We start from the raw sequence: 23,844 nt of genomic DNA, 5'->3' as shown, positions 1-23,844 counted from the left end.
CCTCATGCTTCCTTCTACGCATGAGGAGTCCAAGCTGCTTCTTTTCACCTGACAGGGGAGAGTTTCTCTGGCCGGATGTAGCACGTGGAAGGAACACGTTATTCCAACCAGTTTCTTTCTCCTCCATCAGGTGCCCAGGCTGGCCAGCGGGAGGTCGTTTAGAGACCACGATTACTGCATATTTTTGAGGGTACCTATTTTTTTAATGGTAGCGATTCAGGGCTGTAGCCAGGCTAGGTACACACTATACTCTCTAGTACATTCATTTCTATATTCGAAAGATGTATCTACAGGGGCATGCCACATATAGGCTCTGGCCTGACAGCATGGCGCGTGTTCGAGACCTTTCCTGCATGTCTCTCCCCTTCTCTATCTCCCTATTTCCAGTCCATCTTCACTGTAACTATCAATAAAGGCACAAAAGCGAAACAACAAAACAAAAGAAATAGGCCCATCTACAAGGAATTTAAAACATTAAGGCAAATGCATACAAATATGCAGCATTTAGACTGACCTTCCTTTTCAATTAAAAATACCAGAGTTGAATAGAAAGTGTGTGTGTGTGTGTGTGTGTGTGTGTGTGTGTGTGTGTGTGTGTGTGTGTGTGTGTGTGTGTGTGTGTGTGTGTGTGTGTGTGCGTGTGCATGTGTGTGTGTGTGAGTGCGCACGCTCATCCATTTGTATATGCATGCATGTGTGTGTGTGTGTCCTTGTCTCTTTCTGTAGGAACTAAAGAATCCCACTCTGCTTTGTCTGCCTGTGGCCTTGGACACACAGACACACAGACACACAGACACACACACACACACACACACACACACCATTTTGTCTCCTATTGAGCGTCTATTTCATGTACACAACATGCACTGTCTCCTATATACTGTATATATCTCTTGATGAAAACATTCTCTCTTTTGCTATAGTTTCTCTTCCTCAAAATATCTCAAACACTCAGAAACTCACTGCCTTGCTCTCTCTTGCCACTGCACTTTTATTTTCAAGTTGACACCATGAGCAACCAAGCCCCAACATATAATTGATCTTTCTTTCTTGATCGAGTGTCTTTCTCTCTCTCTTGATGTTTCTTTCAGTTGGTCCGTTTATCCCCATTATTTCCTCACCCAACACACACCCAACCACAGCTATACTTTATGTCCCTTGTTCTCTTACACCCACCATGTATCTCATTTCCTCTCCTCTTTCACCTAAACACACATAAATATACCTGCACGCACGCACGCACGCACGCACGCACGCACGCACTCTCTAATTCCATCCTGCTAGACATACTATTTCAAGGCCCATGCTCACCATGGCAACTGACAGAGAGGCGACAGTGGCCTTGACTGTATACACACAGGCTGGATTCAAGACACGTGTGCGCACGCACGGACGCACGCACACACGCACATTGTACGTATAGTCGTACTCTAGGTTTATATCAATCCTGAGGTCCAAGGTTCCTTATTGGTATGCCCTGTGTACACGTGCGTCAAATATACCACTGTCCGGGCCTGGGACACGGCTGAGCGGTCCAGGCTTCTAGGCCGGCTTCTAGGCCGGTGTGGCGGGTTCGAGTCCCGAGCCCGTCGGCCTTTGCCGCATGTCTCCCCCCCCCCCCCCCACATCTCTCTCCTCCTTTACTATCGAATTACTGTACCCTATCAATAAAGGAAAAAATATATCTTAAAAAAAGAATACTTTTGTCCGCTTCCTTGGGCTTTGCAGCAGCATAGAAGAGTGCCGCCACTTGGATCCGAGTACGTTTAGTGTAGGCTCAAATACTAACTCAAATAAACCATAGAATCATTGGGCCAGTTTATTTACACAGCACATTTCAACAACATAATTCAAACAATTAATTCCGGGACTGTAACTCCGCGTGTAGTATTGATCTCTTCCTTTCTCTGCCTTTTAACTCTTTTAACACAATTATAATTTTTTGGACTACAACATGCTGTGGAGGCTGTTCTTGTTTCGCATTGTAATGGCGGCATGTTTTTCTCTTCAACAACAAACCATCAGACTATTTTCATCGATCATATTGGCGTATACTCCAAAGGTAATACGACAATCTAGGCAGCGTAGAATATTGGATTAAATAGCGGGGAACAAGGGTTACGCAGTAGAACTGTTAAAGGTACAATTCACCTTTAAATTATACCACTATTCCACTCATCACTCATTCCTCTCTCTCTCTATTGAACTGTGTGTAGAACACTATTCTATCACCCATTGTACCTTATTTTGTGGCTGCTACATATATTTTGCTGCCAATATTGAACATTTGGTTAAGAAGTGGAAATGGTTAAAATTCCCTTTTAAATTCCAGCATTGAAACATCTCTGTCTCTATCTCTCTCTGGTATCTTTTTATCCAAATGCGTGCATGCGTGTGTGCGTGCGTGCGTGTGTCAGTGCTCCAAACATGAGCAAACAGTGATGAGTGAAGCCCTGGCCATATGTTGAGTACATTATGATGGGACGGCTTCATTAGAACTCTGGGTGGCATCAATCACCGTGTCTTTACAGCGACCGCATGCACCCTCCAATCGCACGGCTCAGGCTGTCACTGGAGCTACTCGAAAGCACAGTCCACGCACGCACACACACACACATGCACGCACACACGCAAGATGAGAGAGCAGATGTCCTCTCTGTCGTGTCATGCCATGCCTTGTCTGTCAGTGTTGAAGAGTGTGTGTGTGTGTGTGTGTGTGTGTGTGTGTGTGCGTGCGTGCATGCGTGCATGGGTGCACACATTGAAATGCCACAAATCATTAATTCAGCACCCGATTGCCGTGAAACTTTCACGCAAGGCCATTTTCATATCGTCCTTAACACTTTATGTAAAATACTTAGAATTGCCTTGTTGAAATGTGCTGTACAAATAAACGTATCTTGCCTACATTGCTATGAGCTGAAGTGCGGTGTGTGTGTAGTGATTAGATCAATGCCACAACAGGTGTATCGTCACACCCAGCGCAGAGCAATTAGTTTGGGACTGGGGCCAGGTGAGAGTGCTTAAATCAGCCACTGCGGGGGGGAGGGGGCGGGGGGGGTTTCCCTTTAAGCGCTGCAGAAAACTGCAGCGTTGTCTCTTGGGTGGTAGACTCATTAGGCTAATCTCAACACACACACACACACACCCACACACACACACACACATCTTGAAGAGATGATAGAGAATTATTCAGAGACCCTCACTTTCCCACTGCGCTGTTATGAAACTTTGATTTGTCTCCAAGCGACACTCACATTAAAACACTCAGGATATATTACTCATGCTGCGACGTCTGTGTGTGTGTGTGTGTGTGTGCGTGTGTGTGCGTGTGTACTGTACGTGTGTTCTTGTGGTCTTTGGTGCATGTGTGTGTAAACTCCTTTTGTGTGTGTGTCTGTGCTTACACCCCATGAGCATCCATTCATGCTCTTCGTGCACTTATATAACAATATAATTGTGTGCACGTGCGTGTGTGCGTGTGCAGCGTGTGTGCGTTGTATGCTAGGAAGTGAATAAATGCTAGCGTTAGCTTGCAGGTTGGCAGGATACAACAGGAACAGCGATAGCTCCATGCTTCCTCACTCTGAGCTGTCATGCCTGGCGGGCTCTGTTCTCTTCTCTCTTTCTTTTCCTCCCTCACACCCCGCTTCCCTCTATTCATCTCTCTTTCTCTCTCTCTTTCTTCCCTCTATTCATCTCTCTTTCTCTCTCTCTTTCTTCCCTCTATTCATCTCTCTTTCTCTCTCTCTTTCTTCCCTCTATTCATCTCTCTTTCTCTCTCTCTTTCTTCCCTCTATTCATCTCTCTTTCTCTCTCTCTTTCTTCCCTCTATTCATCTATCTTTCTCTCTCTCTTTCTTCCCTCTATTCATCTCTCTTTCTCTCTCTCTTTCTTCCCTCTATTCATCTCTCTTTCTCTCTCTCTTTCTTCCCTCTATTCATCTCTCTTTCTCTCTCTCTTTCTTCCCTCTATTCATCTATCTTTCTCTCTCTCTTTCTTCCCTCTATTCATCTCTCTTTCTCTCTCTCTTTCTTCCCTCTATTCATCTCTCTTTCTCTCTCTCTCTCTTTCTTCCCTCCATTCATCTCTCTTTCTTCCCTCTATTCATCTCTCTTTCTTCCCTCTATTCATCTCTCTTTCTTCCCTCTATTCATCTATCTTTCTCTCTCTCTCTCTTTCTTCCCTCCATTCATCTATCTTTCTCTCTCTCTTTCTTCCCTCTATTCATCTCTCTTTCTCTCTCTCTTTCTTCCCTCTATTTATCTCTCTTTCTCTCTCTCTCTCTTTCTTCCCTCCATTCATCTCTCTTTCTCTCTCTCTTTCTTCCCTCTATTCATCTCTCTTTCTCTCTCTCTTTCTTCCCTCTATTCATCTCTCTTTCTCTCTCTCTTTCTTCCCTCCATTCATCTATCTTTCTCTCTCTCTTTCTTCCCTCTATTCATCTCTCTTTCTCTCTCTCTTTCTTCCCTCTATTCATCTCTCTTTCTCTCTCTCTCTTTCTTCCCTCTATTCATCTCTCTTTCTCTCTCTCTTTCTTCCCTCTATTCATCTCTCTTTCTCTCTCTCTTTCTTCCCTCTATTCATCTCTCTTTCTCTCTCTCTTTCTTCCCTCTATTCATCTCTCTTTCTCTCGCTCTTTCTTCCCTCTATTCATCTCTCTTTCTCTCGCTCTTTCTTCCCTCTTTCTCTTCGCATCTTTCCAAAACTTTTCTCTAAACTTTCTCTAAACTCTGGGATTCCTCTTCTCTTTGATCTCCAGCTGTAAACTGTTAGTTTTGCTGCCTCTTTCTTGTCTTCCTTCTTTAATGTATGACAATTCTCCGTCTCTCCGCCTCTCTGTCTGCATCTGTCTATAGCTGTGCATACTATTGTTCTCTCTCTTTGCCCTCAGGGGTTTATCTCTTCCCTGTCTGGATCTCTACATTCATTGTCTCTCTTTTAATCCTCTCTCTCTCTTCCTCTCTCTCTGTCTCTCTTCCTCTCTCTCTCTCTCTGTCTCTCTCTCTCTCTCTCTCTGTCTCTCTCTCTCTCACACACAACACTCAGAGTAGCTGTCACCTCAGTGCTTGCTAATAGGGATTCAAACTGCCACAACATTATTCAGTACTGTATATCTGCCTCTCCCTAACACTGTGTGCGTGCGTGTGTGCGTGCGTGTGTGCATGCGTGCGTGCGTGTGTGCGTGCGTGGGCATTAAATGTGTAAATTCTACAGTAATACAGTAAATGTTTGTACTGTGTCTGCCGTTTGTTGCTTCTCTCTGTGCTGCATTTAATATGCAACATACTTATTGACAAACTGCTCTCTCTCTCTGCTGGGTTGTCTGTCATTTTAGTAGTGGCTAGTAGTCTCTAGTCTCTGTGCTGCTGACTCACCGGGCTCACAGACGCAGGTGTGCCGCTCCCATTGGTCGGCGCAGCGGCTGTGGGCGGGGCAGGGGGAAGAGACACAGGGGTTGCCCACGTTGCAGCCAGTCTCCACCTTGATGGCCCTGGAGGGGCGGGGCAGGGGCGGAGCATCAGGCCTCACACCCAGCCTGACCCCCTGGAGAGAGAGAGACAGCCAAGAGAGGGAAGAATGAGACTTTAACACAGTGGTTCCCAAAGTGGGGTCCTTTAGGGAGTTCCAGGGGGTCCCCAGCTAAATGACAGTTTGGAACCAAGTGGACCATTACGGGTCTGTAACTCTGAGAGTGTACAAACCGAACCAAATGGGTCCATTTGGTTCCGTTTGTACACTCTCAGAGTTAAATTAACATTGATTTTACAATATAAATTGCCGGTACCAGGGATACAAATGCCATTCAATGGGGGTCCGTAGAGAGAGATGAGAGAGAGAAAGAGAGAGAAAGAGACCCCCTTGTTTGTTTCCAGCTTCCATCCCTGAGCTACTACTGACCTGTATACAGCCTTTGATGCCATTCTGAACCTCTCCAGATCCCAGCACCCCTCCAACATGGAGGTGTTTCACCTTCAGGCCATGGATCTCATTACCTACAATCACTGTACCCTGCAGGTAGAGACAGGCAGAGACAGAGACAGACACAGACACAGAGAGACAGAGAGAGTACTGTTGAGTAATGTTTGAGACAGTTTCATGTTCATTCTCTGGCCTGGAGAGAGCTGTACTGCCAGTATTGACAATGTATTAGAGTAATATTGACAGGGTAAGTTGCACTGCAACAAATATGAAAGCAAAATCAATGGAGGCCCTTTTATCTGCATTTCAGAAAGCGCTCAAATGTCAGAGGATGCTGAATGCGACAGCAAGGTCACACCCGGTAATGAAGCCATACTTATGACATATTTATCATAAAGACTACTTTAACTGCTGCCTAATTGGCCATTAAAACTCTGCAATCATTTGTACTGTAGTGCTTGATGCACTTTGAAAACCTGTTTAAAACAGCAAAGAGAATAAATATGGAACTGGAGCTGCCAGCTATAACAGCTCATTAATATGTTAAAGACAAACACATAACACAGTATATGAAACCTTGTGTTATGTATTAAAAAGCGACAGGTGCGTAGGAGTAGACCAAACGTGTTATGTTAAGTTACTTTTCAGGAAATGTGGATCTAATTTAGTTATAATTTAGTCACAAGCTCTTGTTAATACATTTCATTGGTTAAATATGTATAAAACCCACACACAGATGATTTTAACCACTTCCCATATTTGGGCAATATGTGAACATTTCCAAAGAAATGAAAAGCAACACATAACACACATACTGTATGCAGACACCTGTGTGTAGTTCATAACACACATACTGTACTGTACGCAGACACCTGTGTGTAGTTCATAACACACATACTGTACTGTACGCAGACACATGTGTGTAGTTCATAACACACATACTGTACGCAGACACCTGTGTGTAGTTCATAACACACATACTGTACGCAGACACCTGTGTGTAGTTCATAACACACATACTGTACACAGACACATGTGTGTAGTTCATAACACACATACTGTACGCAGACACCTGTGTGTAGTTCATAACACACATACTGTACTGTACGCAGACACATGTGTGTAGTTCATAACACACATACTGTACGCAGACACATGTGTGTAGTTCATAACACACATACTGTACTGTACGCAGACACATGTGTGTAGTTCATAACACACATACTGTACGCAGACACATGTGTGTAGTTCATAACACACATACTGTACTGTACGCAGACACATGTGTGTAGTTCATAACACACATACTGTACGCAGACACCTGTGTGTAGTTCATAACACACATACTGTACTGTACGCAGACACCTGTGTGTAGTTCATAACACACATACTGTACTGTACGCAGACACATGTGTGTAGTTCATAACACACATACTGTACGCAGACACATGTGTGTAGTTCATAACACACATACTGTACTGTACGCAGACACATGTGTGTAGTTCATAACACACATACTGTACTGTACGCAGACACATGTGTGTAGTTCATAACACACATACTGTACTGTACGCAGACACATGTGTGTAGTTCATAACACACATACTGTACGCAGACACATGTGTGTAGTTCATAACACACATAATGTACTGTACGCAGACACATGTGTGTAGTTCATAACACACATACTGTACGCAGACACATGTGTGTAGTTCATAACACACATACTGTACTGTACGCAGACACATGTGTGTAGTTCATAACACACATACTGTACGCAGACACATGTGTGTAGTTCATAACACACATACTGTACGCAGACACATGTGTGTAGTTCATAACACACATACTGTACACAGACACCTGTGTGTAGTTCATAACACACATACTGTACGCAGACACATGTGTGTAGTTCATAACACACATACTGTACGCAGACACATGTGTGTAGTTCATAACACACATACTGTACTGTACGCAGACACCTGTGTGTAGTTCATAACACACATACTGTACTGTACGCAGACACATGTGTGTAGTTCATAACACACATACTGTACACAGACACATGTGTGTAGTTCATAACACACATACTGTACACAGACACATGTGTGTAGTTCATAACACACATACTGTACTGTACGCAGACACATGTGTGTAGTTCATAACACACATACTGTACGCAGACACATGTGTGTAGTTCATAACACACATACTGTACGCAGACACATGTGTGTAGTTCATAACACACATACTGTACGCAGACACCTGTGTGTAGTTCATAACACACATACTGTACTGTACGCAGACACATGTGTGTAGTTCATAACACACATACTGTACTGTACGCAGACATCGGGGAGTTAGGGGGGCTGATGCATGAATCCATGAGGGATTAGTCAGGGGAACTATGGGATTACCAATCCACAGATTAGTGAGGAGAGTAGAACTGTCCCTAGCCATGGTAACATCTGTATGCGTGTGTGTGTGTGTGTGTGTGTGTGTGTGTGTGTGTGTGTGCGTGCGTGCGTATGTGTGGGGGGTTTAGGTTATGGGGTTACAGGGGTAAGGGTCATCAAGCCATATGCATGTGTGGATCTGTGGATATGTGTGTGTGTGTGTGCGCACATGCGTGCGTTCGTGCGTGCGAGAAAGAGAGAGAAAGAGAGAGAGAGCGAGAGAGAGATGCAAAACTATGCTATTGCAATACATAGTATAGCAACACCCTCCTCCACGGCCACCACCTCTCCCCCCAGGCCCACCACCTCTCCCCCCAGGCCCAGACAGACAGACCCTCCTCCACGGCCACCACCTCTCCCCCCAGGCCCACCACCTCTCCCCCCAGGCCCAGACAGACAGACCCTCCTCCCCGGCCACCACCTCTCCCCCCAGGCCCACCACCTCTCCCCCCAGGCCCACCACCTCTCCCCCCAGGCCCAGACAGACAGACCCTTCTCCCCAGCCACCACCTCTCCCCCCAGGCCCAGACAGACAGACCCTTCTCCCCAGCCACCACCTCTCCCCCCAGGCCCAGACAGACAGACCCTTCTCCCCAGCCACCACCTCTCCCCCCAGGCCCAGACAGACAGACCCTTCTCCCCAGCCACCACCTCTCCCCCCAGGCCCAGACAGACAGACCCTTCTCCCCAGCCACCACCTCTCCCCCCAGGCCCAGACAGGCAGACCCTCCTCCACGGCCACCACCTCTCCCCCCCAGGCCCAGACAGACCCTCCCCCCCGGCCACCACCTCTCCCCCCAGGCCCAGACAGACCCTCCTCTCCGGCCACCACCTCTCCCCCCAGGCCCAGACAGACAGACCCTCACCTGGAAGAGACCAAAGTCCAGCCTTAGCGTAGCAACGTAGCGCATCTCCCGCCCGCTGCGCACATCTCTCAGCTCCAGCTGCAGGTCGTGCCAGCGTCCGTCCGCCACCTGCACCTGGTCCAGACGCAGGCGGGCCGGCCGCGTGGAGCCACGCGTCACGGAGAACACCAGCTGACCACTGATCACCTGGAGGGAGAGACGAGGGAGGGGCACTTAAAGAGCAGTGGGTTTCAAAACTCTTTCTTTCTAACTCCATTCTGGACTGTGAACCCCTTTTGGTGTTTTGAAGTGTTATACTTTAGCTGTTGAAAAATAGCAGATCTACAAGCTCGGAGCGTGGCACTCACTTTTCAGGGATTTCTGAAAAGTCTTCAAAATGTGGCGCAAATCTTTGAATATTATATTCTTTCAGTTTTTAACTCAAATCTTTGCTTCTGCGGGGGGGGGGGGGTTTCCCTGGAACAACATATTTTCAGATGGGAGGGGCGACCAATTACATATAATTTTTGGGGTCCTTGACATGAAATAGTTCGAGAACCACTGACATAGAATCATAGGTTTTTCAGAAAACTGTGAGGTGTATTTTTCTCTTCTGAAGAACAAAGAACAGCGTGCAGCGATGTAGGAAAAACCGAGGCAGGTTCAGATGAAGTGGGTTTAAAGCAGACGTCTTTATTTGCAGCCAAAGAACAGTCCACGGTCAAGACAAAAGCACGAAGGAAACAGTCCTCTGGGATCTCTGGATTCAAACACACAGTACTTCGTTTAGCCGAAAATAAGCACCGGATCCAGGAGAAGCCCTTTTCCCTCCTCAACCCTGTCCTTATATTGTAACTAGGTCCCTCTAAGTTCTAACTTTTAGAATATAAACAGCTGAATGATGAATCACAGATATAATGAATACATAGTTAAAACATAACAGGACCAAATGTAAACTGAACAGACTCTTATGAACATAGTTAAACCATAACTAAAAGTATATGAAACAGAAACAGACTTATAGTTAAGCAATGTTTAACGGAACTAAAAATAGAACTACTTAAGACGTGAATTAAAACAGTTTGACCCAATGGAGGAAGTTATAATCTTATAGTCTCATAGTACATTTTAAATCAGTACAAATTGCACTCACTATTAATAGTTAAAGCGTCTATATCTTTCTATAGGGACAGATTCTAACAGGTCATTCTTAAACAGTTTAAATCGAGTAGTAGTTCATTTAAACCCTTGCTTCTAAACCCCCAGCCATTTGGTCTATGCAAACACATGTTCCTGTAATAAACAATAGGATCTGGTTTCATTCACACCTCCGAGAGCCTCAAAGGTTTTTAGAACAATAGATGTGAAATGTAATTATTCTGTCTCCGAGGAGTGAGAGACCCTTTTTGGTGTATGAGATCACTTTAAAACATTTTACTGACCCAATGATATTAGTACTTTGGTTCATTTCTAAGGAATTATACAACAAGACATTTTTAGAATCTGGTCTCAGGTCTAAATGGGTTAAGGGCCCCCATAACTCCATTTGGTTCACCCCCCCCCCCCCCCCCCCCACGCTCCCAAAGGAACCCTGAGGGTCACTTTGGGATCAGAGATTGTTTGACCATGAGTGCTGGCACATTTTACTGTGTTTCCTTCCTTACTACTGTGTTTGTGTTGTATGATTTGCTGTGAAGTGCACAGAGATGGGGTGATGGTGCACTATACATAAAATATATTAAAAATCACACCTGTGTGAAGTGAGGGGCGCTGTTATCATCACACGTCATCATACGTACATACGTACAGTACATCATCTCATTCTCAACCAATGGCTCATCTCATCTCATCCAGTCACGCCGGCCAATCACAATTTGTGTCCTCACTTTTGTCTTCAGTGTTTGCGTTCACACAAACACTCAAAGCTGGGCATAGGGAGGGGCTATAGCGACCCTCAAAAATAAACTGAAACTGAGAGATAAAAGCCAGAGAGAGAGACAAAGGAAGAGGACGAGAGAGATATTTACGTGCGTGTGTGCGTGCGTGTGTGTGCGTTTTACACACTGACCTGAAACAGCAGGCTGGTGTACTGTCCAGCCTGGGCCTGCAGCAGCGTCCCGTCCCTGGCTCTGGTCCTGAAGGTCAGGCCCAGGTACCAGGGAGTACTGATGGTCACCTCGTTCTTCAGGTCCCACCACAGGACGCTGTTGCCCAGGAACCGATGGGGGTGGGGCATCGCTGAGAGGGGGCGGGGTAACGGAATACACATTTAGATCTCATGAAGAGCAGTGTTGATTTCGTCAATGACTAAAACTAAGACGAAAAATGTCCGTCGACTACCTTTTTTCCACTGACGAAAACTAAATGGAAACTAAATGAAAACTAAGCTATGGTGAATAAAACTATAAGACTATATATGCTGACAATTTCGTCAAGAAACCACTGACGTGGCCTCACCGTTGCTGCAGTCCTTGCCTCCGAAGCCTGGCGGGCAGGCACAGGAGAAGGTCTCCCAGGAGACACTGCAGGTCCCTCCGTTCTGACACGGGTTGGACTTGCAGAACGGCAGCTTGGCACTGCAGCCTATCAGAGAGCAGAGAGGAACACACACGGCATCACAGAGGTCACATGAAAGCATGTAATAGGTCCAGAGCGAGGAGGAAGCCGACAGCATCATCTTTCTACTTCAGGAAGTCATTAATGAGTGGTTGAGATTAATTTAACATGCTATTACGGTATGCATTTACTTCCAATAATCAAACACTTGAACCGCCTACTACACTAACCCGGCAGTGTTCCATTGTTGGCGATGAAGCCCGCCAGGTCGAGGGGCTTGTTGTCAATGTGCAGGTCTTTCATACAGCCGATGAACTCTCTGGCACCAAAGGGGAAGTTGTCGGGTACATTGGGAACCCCGCCCAGGAACAAGGGGCCAGTCAAGTCCAGAGATCTGGAAAGAGACAGAGAGAAAGAGGCTTAGAATCGAGCGTAATAATACCTTGATTATACTTTATCTTGCACATCACTGCAGCCGCGAGGGTCTGCGTGGACAAAGGATAGCGTTTGTGTGTCTGCACTCTGCAGACGTGCAGACATTCATGAAAAGGAGCATCGCCTTCACATAATACACAACACAACCTTCTTTCAGACAATGGAAGGACTTTGAGGGGAATGGAGGGGAAATCTACTGCCTTAGATGCAAACTGTTATTCTCCAAAGATCTCAGACACTAATCAAATGTCTTCAGCAAAGTATTTTAAATTTTGCTTATACCATTTAACAAACTTGCCAACAAATATCACCTCAAGTTCAAGTATTTCAACCTCTCCTCAAGAAACGTTGTTCTTTTCTGTCTGGTCAGCATAATGTCCGTGAGATGCAGCAGACTCTTGCCGTTACGTAGACATGGAAAGTATAATGTGGTTTTAAGAAGGATGTTTTGGAGCGATGTGGTCTTTCTACAACAGCCTGTGCGTGCGTGCGTGTGTGGCAGTGGCTCAGGGGTAGAGTGACCGAGTTGGAAACCGGGCTCCCCCAGAGTTAGTGTCAAAGTGTCCTTGGCGCAAGACTCTGAACCCCAAATTGCTCCCGATGTGCTGGTTGGTGCCTTGCATGGCTTCCTCCGGCATCGGTGTGTGAATGTGTGAATGTAATGCACTTGTAATCTCTGTAAAGCGCCTTGGATAAAGGCGCTATATAAATGCACCATTTACCATTTGAACACATAATACGTACATACCAACAGTGCTTTGGATTAACTGAAGTCTGTAGTCTGACGCTAAGTACTTTGTACAAGAGAGAGAGAGAGAGAGAGAGAGACAGACAAGCCAGATTTATACTTCATAAAAAGATTATTGACCTACTGTACAAGCTCACGACGCACCGCGGATGCGCCATGTGGTGAGTTTGTATGTCTGCCACTTTTGGCATATGACAGCTGTACGACGGAGCATAAATTAGTCAAGAGACAGAAAGATATAGACAGAAAGGTAGAAATAGAATGAAAGAGAAAAGGAGTAATAGGAAGCCACAGGAAACACAATAACACAATAAAGCAAGAGATAAAGGAGAGAGAGAGAGAGAAACTAGATGGAGACATGCTGCCGGATTACGGCTAAAAACAATACAAGCTGTACCCCTCCCCCCCCCCCCCCCCCACACACACACACACACACACACACACACACACACACACACACACACACACACACAGATGTCAAACTAGAGTAATACGCTTCACTTCTAGCCCTCAGTCTCCCTGAGAGAACCCTTGCTCCTGTAGTTTTGCTGAATCAACAGTCTTTCATGGCATCCATGAAACTATACTTTCTTGAAGTATACGAAGAACGAGAAGACGAGGGAAAAGGAGGGAAAAAAAGTGCAAGCTTCACAGAGACGATGATGAGACGATGATGAGACGGAGCGAGACGAGGTGAGGATTAACTCATATAAATACACGTCGTAGGCTCTTGGGTTTAATCTCCAAAACGTGCGTTCCGTATACAATGCAGATGTTGATCTGGATTTAATTGTGGAGATCAGATACCAGAGACGCTGTCGTTTAGATGGATGCAGAAAGAGAAAATAAATGAAAATGAAAGATCTATAAGCTCATAGCGTGCTGTTTTTGAAAAATCTTGGAAAATGTGGTGCAAATCCTCGAATATATATTCTTTCAGAGCAAATGTTTTTTAACTGAAATCTTTGCTTCTGGGGGGGGTCTCTGGACCAACATATTTTTAGATGGTGGTTTGTAGCCAAATACAGATACATTCTGACGAATACATGAAAACGGAAAGCCTTTTTTTTTTTTATCTGCCTCATGTCTAAATGGGTTTAGAAAGAAAAGAAGACTGGATGTCTCACTTCTTGCTGCTGGTCTGCCTGCCCTGCGCAGCGCAGCTGTAGTTCCCCAGCTGCGTCCCGAAGCGCAGCGACACGGCGGTGTCACAGTCATCCACGCTCACCACGGCAACCTTCTCATCCGAGGGACCCTGGGCATCACCGCTCATACTGCGCCTAGGCTGGAGACACACGCACACACAAGCGCACACGCACACACGCACACACACACACACACACACACACACACACACACACGCACGCACGCACGCACGCACACACGCAAGCATGCACGCACACATGCACGCACGCACACATGCACGCACACACACAGACAGACAAAAAAAAGAAAACACATGCTCATAAACACAGTTGGAGATACACAAATATATCACACAAAATATACAAATATATATAGTACATACTACATACTAGTACATTAGGCAACATGCAACATCGCCACCCATCCTCTTCACACACAGATGCACGCACGCACGCACGCAAACACGCACGCACGCTTAATCTACACCTACATTATGTTAAGAGGTAAAAGGGATTTAGTTTTTGTTCTATTGGAAAATAGATGAAACATTGTGGGAAGAACACACACTTCCTTGAAAGAAAGAAAGAAAGAAAGAAAGAAAGAAAGAAAGAAGTGTATGTGCACGCTGACACACACTCATACTTACATAGCGCATGTTTGGCTGAAGGAAAATGAAAATAAAATGTAAAAGAAATGTAAATGAATGCATGGAGAAAAACATAGTATGAAACACTATCCAACACATACTGTACACCCACCCGCAAAATGGTATGGACACAAATGCGCACCTGCACACGCTCGCACGCACGCACGCACACATAAATAGTATAAAAAACAAGTATAATAAACAACCAAAAAACACGATGCTGCAAAACATAAAAAGATGCACGTAAACACACTGTACGCAGTGTGCGGCATACCATATCCTACTTTGAGAGCGTAAAAGGTACTGAGACACACATGCGCGCACGCGCACACACACACACACACACACACACACACACACACACACACACACACACACACACACACACACACACACACACACACACACAGTAAACTCACGGACCTTGTTGTAATAGTGGATGTGAACTGTATGCCAGCTGCCATCACTCACACCCCCAGGTAGGAAGGGGCTCACCTGAGTTGACGATTCACCTGTGTGTACACACACACACACACGCACACATACACATACACACACACACACACACACACACACGCACACACACACACACACACACACACACACACACACGCACACAGATTATCAACATTTCTTTTTTCTTTACAGGTAAACAGTGCTATAGTATATATTTGGGGGGCTGCCATAGCAAAATTTGTGGAAAGGTCATTCTTTTGGTAAACTCTGAAGTTCACAGATTTGCTTCCAGACAGTATGTGCCGAAGCGAGACATTGAATCACTATCTGCTCCAGTCATCATAATAAACACTCTGAAATGTAGCCATCAGTAGGATGAAGTGGAAAATAAGGATTATACAGTATCCAAAATAAAAAACGCGCGCGAGCGCACACACACATGCACACACACAGCCTATACCTGTTGAGTATTTGAGCACCATTTGTCCATCCTGTATCTCCAGAGCCATGAAGTCGTGTTTCTCGTTGAAGCGTCCGTTGTAGAAGAGAAGTCCACTGCTCTCCAGCGTGGCAAAACTAGACAACACACACACAAAAACAAACATTGTACAGGAAACCGCGGTGTTCATGTAAATATGCATGTTCCATCATGACACACGACTGCGGTGATTCCTCACTGCATACATTAAGAGTGGAGGCCGGAGCCCAGAGGGAATAGCGTTCCTTTAACCTCAGCTGTCTTCTATACCCAGACTCACAATAGCCTATTTTCCACATCAAGGTCAGGGGGGGCTTTTTCTAGACGCTTCTCTGCTGCGCTAGACGGGACATCACCCAGTCAGCCTGCTAATAGGAAACCATTTTCATAACCTCAATAGAACAGCGAGCGCACACAGCATGCCTAATAGGACTGTAGTGAAATCGCTGGCAACGCCATGTAGTACAGTAAGTATTGCGAGTTCATTTAAACTCTCAAGAGGTTAGGCTGTGATTTTTTACTGTTCGCAGCCACAGAACGGCAGTGTTGAAATCGAGGATCACATGTCATGACACAGTTGCCCACAAAATCCTCTCATTTCCACTGCAAGGCTAGGGGGGGGGGATTTTGGAATGCACACAAACATAATAATAAACTAGGACCATACCAGTGATCTTGCCATGTTTTAGCCCATTGATTAACCTATGGTATGTCTCACAGTATATATTTGACATTATAATTTCCCCACAGTAGTTTCTTAGATTTCTGAGGAAGCGTTTTGGATTGAATTAATTTCAGTGCGGAATTCAAATCAGCATGCAGAGACGTATTGGTGAGCGTGTTTGGGGATATGGTCCTGTCTAGGTCAGGGAGTCAGAGACGTATTGGTGAGCGTGTTTGGGGATATGGTCCTGTATAGGTCAGGGAGTCCCAAACCGCGTGCCGATGGAGGCACAGCTCAGTGCAGTGCTGTGGGACAAAGTCCTTGGGATTTTCACTTGCTCATTTGTATGCCTTCTTTGCCTTGGGCACAACATGTTGGAAAAGCGCATGCTGTTGGTAATCCAACACGACTAGATTTCATTCAATGCCTGGTTATTTGAGTCAGGGACAAAGTCCCTGTAGGCTGCCTATGGAAGAGTCTGGTCAGAAACTGTGCCTAGAGAAGAGGTCCACGGGATGATTTAGATCGCGAGTTATTAACGTTTTAAGATTTTCGTTCTCGTTGGCTAAACAGGGGGGGGGGTGGGGAGACATTTTTGATGACGTCCCACTGTTACGCAACATCGAATATTGCGCAACAGGTGCTCCTAGGCTGTGGAGCGATGTGATCGGTTTTCATATCAATACACTTCGTCTTTTGGATAAAACGTCGCCCTGGGCGCTGGGTGTTACTAATAGAAAGGACGGTGAACTTCGTCTTGGGCGATTGGGGTGTTAACAGGAGCTTGTGAGTGACCATATAATAATAATAATAACTACATTGGATCTATTGGAATACAGATTTTTCTTTTTTCTTTCTTTTCCTGAAAAGAAAGAGAAGGATGAGGACAGTGGGACAGAGAGAGAGAGAGAGAGAGAGAGAGAGAGAGAGAGAGAGAGAGAGAGAGAGAGTATTTCATAAACGCAATAACCGGGGCCAATGCTGGCTAATGGAACCAGATCCATGCATGGTGAAGTGGTGCGTTGTCAATGCGATAACCTCGGCACGGAGGGGGGGGGGGGGCTCTATAGCCCTGAGGCTTCACACAGTCTGTTTTCTGCACAAACACCAGAGGGACTTATGATACTGGGGCCAAGGCCAAGTTGACATGTTTATCCCATTTAGACCTGAGGACCATTCTATGACGAGTCTTCTAAATCCTGACAGTTTTCTGTTTTCTGTTTCTGTATGTTTCTCAAACTATCTAATGTCAAGGATCCACATAATTATATGTATTTGGCCCTGCGGAGCCCCATTTGAAAATATGTTGTTCCAGGGACCCCCCCCCCCCCCCTTCCCCAGAAGCAAAGGTTTGAGTTAAAAAACGTTCACTGTGAAAGAATGTATATTCAAAGATTTACATTTTCACGAAAAAAAGAAAAAAAAAGATCTACAAGCTCGTAGCGCGGCACTCGGCTATGAGTTTGTAGATCTGCTATTTTTCAATAGCTAATATATAACATGATGCTTATAAAACACCAAGAGGGGTTCCCGCCCTGAATAGATTATACAGTTGTATCAAAAGCTCCATTAGCTGATTTGAGAGCAAGCAAAATAAAAAAAATAAAAAATAATCTGGGCTTCAAAAGATGTTTGTCTTACAAGGGCATTTAATTCTCTTCCCGAGTGAGTACTGTATGACCGTCATCATAAAACCAGGGAAATAAACGAATGCTTTTGATAGATGAAATCATGTGTCGGTGGAGCCTGGTACAACAAATATCTCTATTTCAAGCAATTTCATCAGGATAAGTAATTATTTCTTTAGTAGCATTCCACTGTATCAGCAGGAATTTGTACTGGTATACCGGTACTCTCTTTGAAATAAAAAAAAAGCACTGGCATTTTTTTTTACAGGAGTTACATTATTTAATAATGACCCTGTTGGGACCAAACTGGAACTGTAAGCAAGCAGCAGCCCAGAGCTGACAAATGGAACATTGACATCAATGTTCATGTTCTGTGGATGTAACAGCTGGAAAGAATGATATATATTTATTATTATAAACATTATGAATAAAAAACACCCCATTGCTATAAGGATCTTTAAAATTAATCTTAATATATGCACCGCTTCTGGTATACTATCTAGGAGAGATGGAGGATGGGTTGTTGCAGCATGTAAGACCACTCTGCTAGCCTTCATGTTTAAATGCAGAAACATAATTGACAGTGATTTGGAAGTCAAGGTTCAGCAATAGCCACATCTCACAGGATCTCAAGGAAGAGAGCAATGAAAGGCTAATGGCCTACTGTATCCCAGGGGTGGGAGACTTTGAAGATGGAGAGGGCCACTATATTTCCACACTCACTCCAGAGGGCCACATTATGCATATTTCTGTCGTAGCAAAAATAGCCGATCTACAAGCTCAAGTTTTGAGCTTGTAGATGAGCTATGTTTTCTATTATTTGCTATTTTTTTCCTATATTTGAATTGGAATCCTGAAAAGTAACATTTTTATTTTATTTCAAATGCATTTACTTATTACTTATGTTAACTTTATGAATGTGAATGCAAATACATTGACCATAAAAAAGACAATAAAATACTAATACTAGTCATTCTGAAGTAATTAAAGCGGGTCATGTTTGGAATTGTATCAGCTGAAATCAATAATATATCAGTATTCCGATATTAACCTGCAGGGCCACATTAAGTGAAGGTGGGGGCCGCATGTCTGTCTGTCTGTCTGTCTGTCTGTCTGTCTGTCTGTCACACAGCAACATCCAGAGTGTACAGATCGACCCCTTCGGGGCAGCGGTGGTGATGGTGGGATATGATTTGACAAGACTATTCAACCATGCAAGCTCACATACAGTATGTGTCAGTATGTGCTTATTGTTGAGACACATTCCTGTACAACTTCTGAATAGTGAACAAGTGCCTGACTTTGATTAAGAAGGCAGAAAGCAGCACATGACGGGTGATTTGCCTACAATCAATGGTAATAGGGGGGAGGGTGGCAGCACACACACACTGCCTTAACCCATTCTGGGCGGGAACCCCTTTTGGTGTTTTAAGCATTATGTTATACTTTAGCTATTGAAAAATAACAAGCTCATAGTTACGAGCTTGTAGATCTGCTATTTCTTTTTATCGCAAATCTGAATATTATATTCTTTCAGACTGAACATTTCTTTGCATCTGGGGAGTCCCTGGAACAACATATTTTCAGATGGGGGTCGGTGGCAAATTACATATAGTTTTGGGGGTCCGTGACGTGAAAAAATGTGAGGATCACTGACATAGAAACATAGGTTTTTCAGAAACGGATTTAGAAGGCATTTGTAGAATGGGTTCTCAGGTCTAAATGGGTTAATAGCTCACGCACAATCAATAAGAGCACATCAAACCATAACAAGGCCAGACCATCATGATTCTATATACCAACCGAATCACCTTGGCAACAACCCCAGGCGGGCCCCACATGCACGTAACCCTGGCAACTACTATTAGCGGCGAGCACATCGCCCATGGCAACCATCCCATAACGTGGTGCCAGATTGGTGTGTGAACTGACGGAGGTGCATCACTTCAGATCACGTCGTCTCGTGGGAGACCACTTGGCACGTGAGGAGAGTGACACGGAGGTGGGCAACAAAGACAGAGCACCGCTGGAGAACAAAGACGCTGGCAGTACACTTTGACATTGTTCTCACCTGGGGAGCTGGAGAATCCAGACATCCAGTCCAGACAGACAATCCAGTCCAGACATTCAAATCAGCTCCGTTTATTCCATCGACTAAAACTATGACGAAAAATGTCTTGTCGCACTACCCTCGACTACCATTTTCGTTGACGAAAACCAAACTAAAACCAAATAAAAACTAAGCTATGATGACTAAAACTATATGACTAAATATATTGAGAATTTCGTCAACAAATAAAAACTATCTTAGACTAAATTGTCAGGGAGGGACTAGTGGAGAAGAGATCCAGTAGAACTAAAAGGAACATTTGACCCCATCAAGGCCCGCCAACATACATTTTAGTCGACTAAACTGTAGATTAAGACGACTAAAATCGTATGATAGTTAGTTGACTAAAACTAGACTAAAAGTAAAACATTTCAATGACAAAAATATGACTAAAACTTGGTTCAAAAGAAAAAACAACAAACAAAGAAAAAAACGACATCAAAATGTGCTGCCCCCACCAAACCGTCCTCCTGCACTCTTGTGTGTTACCAATCTCATTCATTACAAACACGGATTGTGTTCGCAGCACAAATAGAGTGGTTCCATTAACTGTGCCTCTCTCATGTGACTCCAGCCTGCTTTAAGGAATTTCCTGTCCCTATTTGAAGGCAAAATATTTCCTCAGATGTCCAATAACATTATGTACAAGTCATTCACACCATGTGAGCTTGGAGAGTCTAAGTGTACAGTAGATCATTTACAATTGCTCTGGGCACTATTCAGATGTTGTACTGTTGTATCATATGTCCTGCTGTCTGTCCCTGTAGCTGCTACCTTCTGGGGGTAGATGGTATTCACATTTGTACGCCAGCGTGAATAAATATGCATCTAAATTGCATATATATTTGCATTCTGTATACACAACGAGTTTTCTGAAAAACGCATGTTTCTATGACAGTGGTTCTCAAACATATTCATGGCAATGACGGCCCCCAGAATTATCTGTATTCTGTATATGTAGTTCCAGGGACCCCCCCCCCCCCACCCCCCCCACCCCTCCAGGGACCCCCCCCCCCACCCCCCCCACCCCTCCAGAAGCAAAGATTTGAGCTAAAAACGTTTGCTCTGAAAGAATATATATTCAAAGATTTGTGCCACACTTTCACGATAAAAAGAAAAAGCAGACCTACAAGCTCGTAGTGCGGCACCGAGAGCTTGTAGATCGGCTATTTTTCCAATAGCTAAAGTAGCCATGACATAATGCTTAAAGGACAACTTTAGTTTTTTTCAACCAAGGTTCATGTTTTAGGTTGTTATTAGAGAAAGTAAAATATGAGTGTTAATTTTCTTTCAATTGCTGCTTTCTTTTGTTTTGGGGATTTTAGCTGTTTTTGACAGGGGGGCGGGGGCATTCGAGCATGGGGCTAAATAGGTATTTTTTTACAAAATATTATGGCGATTTATTTTATTATTATTTACTATAGTCCTGTGACAAAGCACATTTCAATGTTCGTATGCTTTATTTTGCCAGATGCATGTTATTATTTATATGAAGAAAGGTAACATGTGATGCTGATTATTTAAATGGTTACTTCTATTTCACAAGTATGGTAATGAGCCTTGTACAGGGGTGAGTGACAGCTGTCAGTGATTGGTTGATTGTCACCACCCAAGGTTATGAATAGAGGGAGTGACACACGGGGAGTGGGATCGCCAAACAAACAGAGTGCAAGCCTGCACGGAGGAAGAGAGGAGCTTCAGGCGCCAGATAGGGTTTGCATTACGACCGCTATTGAAGGTGTAAACGAACTTATCTGCAGCCATAGTATTTATAAAGAACTGTCGGGCCCAGCGGACTGGGCATCACGGGTGCCGCTGCCGAGGGGAACCGGAGTCGGAACGGAGGATAACCAGCCGGTGATTGGATGCTATCAGGGCTACTACTGCTACCGGTGAGACCGTTCCGAGATTGTTCTATGTGGATTGGATTACAAATATAGGGGTACCCCGAACATTTTTCATATTTTCGTTGATCGTTTTTGGAGCAGAGGAACTTTTTCGTTGCGTTGGGAAGTTAATTGGGACAGTCGTATAGACTCTTGCGTGCGCGCGCCTCATCTGAGGGGGACGTCGGACGCGGACGTTATTCTCTGCTGACTTAGGGGGGGTTTGGGAAATAACTGTTGTTTTGGTGGTTTAAGTTGCGAGCCTGTTTATTTTATTTAATAGGGACAGAGACCGGGAGAGGCGTTATCACTGAAGTGTACTGTGACTACTGTATACTGTTGATTCGGTCAATGGCTATGTCTGGCTATTCTCTATATAAAGAATTCTGAATATAACCCTACGATCCCGCTTAATTTTTCCTTAGTTAATAATTTGCCTTGCTGTGAAGAGGGCGATTGTTACAGTCCTAATAAACCCCAAGAAATTACATCTGGCCACAAAAGATCACAGGATCTACTGAATGTGACAAACTGACATATTGAGCCTATACACACACACACAGTATAAGCCTTCCCCCAGTAGGCTACCTTCACATTCAGTAGATCCTGTGATCTTCTGTGGCCAGATGTAATTTCCTGGGGTTTATTAGGACTATAGTAAATAATACAAAGATAAATCACCATCAAATTTGGTAAAAAAAATACACATTTAGCCCCATGCTTGAATGACCCCGCCCCCCTGTCAAAAAGAGCTAAAATCCCTAAAACGAAAGAAAGCAAACAAAAAGAAATGTAACACTAACCTTTTAGTTTCTCTAATAACATCCTAAAACATGAACCTTGGTTGAAAAAAACTAAAGTTGTCCTTTAAAAACACCCAAAGGGGTTCCCGTCCTGAATGGATTGAATAAATATAACTGTAATATACTACGACGTGCCAATTCATTTCACACAGAGTTTCAGAGTATTGTCTGTATATTGCCTGCATGGGTTTTGTGTTCCGAGTGCAAAGTGCTGTTCATGGGGGCGCTCGGAGGACGTGATCTGTACATCTATGATGCCACGTTTTTTATTTCCTTTGTCCTGCATGCCCATAGTGCATGCCACAGACACAGCTATAACCCATTCAGGACGGATTGGTGTTTTAACTTGCATCATGTTATAATTTAGCTATTGAAAAATAGCAGATCTACAAGCTTCTAGATCTGCTATTTTTTAAATATCGTGAAAATGTGGTGCAAATCTTTCAATAATATTATATTCTTTCAGAGCGAACGTTTATAACTCTGCTTCTGGGGGGGCTCCCTGGAACTACAAATACAGATAATTCTGGGGGTCCTTGACATGAAAAAGGTTGAGCACCACTGACAGAAACATATTATTATTTTATAATGTGCCTCAGGTCTAAAGGGGATATGGGTTGTGACTGCATGTATAGCCTGCTGAGCCATGTTAGGACTATTATTTGTATAGCACACATGGTTACGCCCAGGGCTTTGTGGCTCCCCGTTGTAGTACAGTGAGTGTATATGGATTTACTGTGGGATTTATAAAGCACTACTACTTGCTTCGTGTTCGGAGGCCATTGGAGGCCATCATTATCACTAATTGTAAGATGACACATCTGTGCCACACATTTCACAACCTAGTGCTGATAAAAGAGGGAGCGAGGCTGTGTCAAGACATTGTGCTCAAAATGAATGTGGCTGTGACGCACGCTGCAATGGCTCCATGGCCATTGAGCTAAATGAATGTGGCTGTGACGCACGCTGCAATGGCTCCATGGCCATTGAGCTAAATGAATGTGGCTGTGACGCACGCTGCAATGGCTCCATGGCCATTGAGCTAATGAATGTGGCTGTGAC

At 44.4% G+C, this 23,844-nt stretch overlaps 1 protein-coding gene across 1 annotated transcript in view; it reads right to left on the bottom strand.

Annotated features, from left to right (window-relative positions):
- The window catches only part of celsr3 (cadherin, EGF LAG seven-pass G-type receptor 3), a gene marked incomplete at its 5' end in the record, with an annotated part of 152,753 nt that overhangs the window by 66,756 nt on the left and 62,153 nt on the right, over positions 1 to 23,844 (bottom strand). The window contains 9 exons of the mRNA XM_083769735.1: positions 5,379 to 5,547; positions 5,902 to 6,012; positions 9,248 to 9,433; positions 11,295 to 11,464; positions 11,684 to 11,809; positions 12,013 to 12,176; positions 14,093 to 14,250; positions 15,181 to 15,269; positions 15,674 to 15,789. Coding sequence (XP_083625861.1) covers positions 5,379 to 5,547; positions 5,902 to 6,012; positions 9,248 to 9,433; positions 11,295 to 11,464; positions 11,684 to 11,809; positions 12,013 to 12,176; positions 14,093 to 14,250; positions 15,181 to 15,269; positions 15,674 to 15,789 — 1,289 coding nt within the window. The remainder of the gene's footprint in view (positions 1 to 5,378; positions 5,548 to 5,901; positions 6,013 to 9,247; positions 9,434 to 11,294; positions 11,465 to 11,683; positions 11,810 to 12,012; positions 12,177 to 14,092; positions 14,251 to 15,180; positions 15,270 to 15,673; positions 15,790 to 23,844) is intronic.

This window comes from Protomyctophum parallelum, assembly GCF_964188405.1.
Source record: "Protomyctophum parallelum genome assembly, chromosome: 7".
In the NCBI taxonomy this organism is placed as follows: Eukaryota; Metazoa; Chordata; class Actinopteri; order Myctophiformes; family Myctophidae; genus Protomyctophum; species Protomyctophum parallelum.
The sequence above is the reverse complement of the archived record's forward strand: the minus strand, read 5'-3'. Positions and strand labels throughout refer to the sequence as shown.